We start from the raw sequence: 3245 nt of genomic DNA on the forward strand, positions 1-3245 counted from the left end.
CTATATATATATATATATATATATATATATATATATATATGGATATATATTCTATATTATATTATCCAAATAATGTAGAAACTAAATGATTGTCTGAATAAAATTTGAAATAGAATTTATAATACATTTTAAAATACATCAAGCTAAGATTATTAGCATTTTTTACAGGACTCCGCTTCACAGCTGTATCTCGGAAAAAAACGAGATGCTGTTCGATCTATTACTCGAGGCGAAGAATATAGATGTAGATCAAATCACAAACGAAGATGATACGCCGTTGTGTTTTGCAATGAAGATGGAACCTTTCAATGAATACTTTGCGTCGAAATTGCTTGCTAAAGGCGCTATACCGAATCCAACATATGATGTCACCGGAAATACATTGCTTCATATCCTGACGCAAGAACGCAAAGAAGAGGCAGCGTTATTCTTAGTGGAATATTGTAATAATAATTTAACGAAAACTAACAACGAAGGTTTCACAATACTACACGAAGCGTGCAGAGTGGGTTTAAAGGATTTGACTCATGCTCTGTTAAAAAATGGGCTGCCGACCGATGTCGTTACTCTTTCTACTGGCGACGCGCCAATTCATTTCGCTATTTCGAATTTGTACACTGACATAGTCATCGAGTTATTAGACGCTACAAGTTTGGATTCGCAGTTGACTATTAAGAATAACGCGAACGAGACACCTCTAAGTTTGGCTATAAAGACACCATTCAAGAAAGGTAAAGATATCGTGCTGGCTCTGATAAAAGCTGGAGCTGATGTGAATGAACGCAACGATGAAGGTCTGACGTTATTGCATCAAGCGATACTGAAAGAGGATTCGGCTACAGCGATATTTTTGTTAGAAAATGGCGCTGACATGAACGCAAAGTGAGTTTGATAATACATTAAAACTTACAGAAATCTATTTGCGATTACAGTTTCAATTTTATTAACTGTTTAATTGTATGTGTAGAACAGCCAATGGAGAGACACCGTTACAACTGTGCGTACATTGTAGATTGGGCGAAGTAGTAGAGGCTCTTTGCAGGCGAGGCGTAGACACTTCAATAGGATGTCCGTTATGGGATGCTTTAGATTCGGATCAAGAAGATACTGCATCAATTTTGGTTAAACATGGAGCGGATACAGATTGTTGGGGTCCAGGCCCCGATGGCTGTCAACAAACGTTGTTACACAGAGCAATCGACGATAACAAAGAGGATATTGCACAATTCTTGATTAGAAGGTGCGAAATTTTTTTTAGTTGAAAAGAATGGACAAGCAGAGATTTATTTTAAAAAGTTATTAAATCATTACAGATATTATCTTATATTTTGTAATTTATTATGATGAAAATATAATTCGATTTACTACAAAAAGAAGTTATTTAAGTAATTTCACGTTATATTTTACCTTTTTTTAAATAATGATTTATTATTTTGCAGTGGATGCGACTTGAATGCTTCAAGACGACCCGGCCCAGACGGTGCTGGTGGAGACGAGGCAAGAGACGAGTGCACGCCATTACATTTGTGTTGTCAATGGGGACTGGAGCAAGTCGTTCAAACACTCATCGAGCACGGAGCTGATGTGAATGCCCGCGACGCAGAGGGAAAAACACCTGTGCATGTTGCGATACAGAATCAGCATTCGCAGATTATTTCTCTTCTACTATGCCACCCAAATATAGATCTGAATAAAAGAGATAAGAAAGGATTGTCGCCTTTCGCGACCGCCCTAACAGTTCGCAATAACAAAGCCGCACAAGCAATATTAGAGAGATTACCTAAAGCTGCTGAACAATATGACAATAAAGGCAGAAATTTCTTACATACTGCTATACAGAAGGGTGACATGGAGAGCATTCTATTTTTATTGTCGATACAAGTATTGCATTTAAGCGTAAATAAATAAATTAATTATATATAAAGTCAGTATCTGCAGCCGATCATCACTTTTCAGGTAGACGTAAATTCAAGAATACACGACGTTACACAAACGCCACCCCTACATCTTGCCGCCGTGTCGGGGAATGAGATGTTAGTGCGAAGTTTGATTCTGGCGGGTGCTCGTGTCAACGATACGGATGCAAATAGGAACACCGCTCTGCACGTAGCGGCTAAAGCAGGACATGCCGCTGTTGTCTCTGCGTTATTGCAAGTAAGAAACTAAATATGTATCGAAATTAACAATCTTAATCTCTATATAGTCACGATATTTCACGACAAACAAATTCTCGTTTGCGTAGAACAATATTAATTTTGACGCGGTAAATGCGGATGGCGACAACGCGTTGCACGTAGCTGTAAGAGAAGGTCATGTATCAGTGGTGCGGACATTATTGACTGAATGTACGCTAGATGCGGAAGCAGTGAATCTCAAGGGTCGTAATCCTCTACATGAATTGGCCAGATGCGCGAGGGACAACGCTGCGACGATATGCGATCTATTCTTAGAATGCATGTCGCAATATCCAGTTAATAATGCAGGTTACACAAAAAGACAAAATGATAAAACTATTCTGAAAGACAATCTCTCTTAGCTAAATTGTATATTATGAGTGTTTTTCAGCAAGAGACACAAATGGCAATGAATAATTACATTCTTGTTATTTGTCAATATTAAACAAAGATGAAGTGATTACGTTATGGTGATTGTGTTTCACTATGTTTCTTGCTGAAAAGCACCATATATGTTATTGAGTTTGTATATTTCAGATTTGGATGGAAATACTCCGTTGTTGATCGCGTATATGAAAGGCAATGGCAATCTTTGTAGAACGCTAGTGAAAGCCGGGGCATGCCTGGGTTCGATGAATAAAGATGGAATTACGATCTTCAATTATCAAGTAGCGACGAAACAGTTGTTATATAGACTATTAGATTCTTTAACACAAGAAGCGCCATGGTCCGACAAGGATTGTTGCTTAGAGTGCGGAACAAAATTCTCTCTTACAATGCGCAAGCATCATTGGTATTGTTGAATTGTTTTAAGGACAAAAATTGACGTGTTAATCTTTTAAATATATATTTAATATTCTCTTTTTTTTAGCCGGCATTGTGGACGAATTTTGTGCAGCAAGTGCTCAGGTCAAGATGTACCAATCTTGAAATTTGGCTTGAACAAACCAGTACGTGTGTGCAATGTATGCTTTGATGTATTACTGGGTACTGGTTCTCTTCAACCATCATAGTTAAAATAAGAATTTATATATATATATATATATATATATATATATATATATATATATA

The 3245-nt window shown here is 37.1% G+C and overlaps 1 protein-coding gene across 1 annotated transcript in view; it reads left to right on the plus strand.

Annotated features, from left to right (window-relative positions):
- The window catches only part of LOC105618137 (rabankyrin-5), a 10188-nt gene extending 7001 nt beyond the window's left edge, over positions 1 to 3187 (plus strand). The window contains exons 7-13 of the mRNA XM_012199678.1: positions 169 to 882; positions 968 to 1240; positions 1440 to 1881; positions 1957 to 2154; positions 2243 to 2483; positions 2712 to 2967; positions 3046 to 3187. Of these exons, the coding sequence (XP_012055068.1) occupies positions 169 to 882; positions 968 to 1240; positions 1440 to 1881; positions 1957 to 2154; positions 2243 to 2483; positions 2712 to 2967; positions 3046 to 3187 (2266 nt within the window). The remainder of the gene's footprint in view (positions 1 to 168; positions 883 to 967; positions 1241 to 1439; positions 1882 to 1956; positions 2155 to 2242; positions 2484 to 2711; positions 2968 to 3045) is intronic.
- The last annotated feature ends 58 nt before the right edge of the window (positions 3188 to 3245 follow it).

This window comes from Atta cephalotes (assembly GCF_000143395.1).
Source record: "Atta cephalotes unplaced genomic scaffold scaffold00015, whole genome shotgun sequence".
Lineage (NCBI taxonomy): Eukaryota > Metazoa > Arthropoda > Insecta > Hymenoptera > Formicidae > Atta > Atta cephalotes.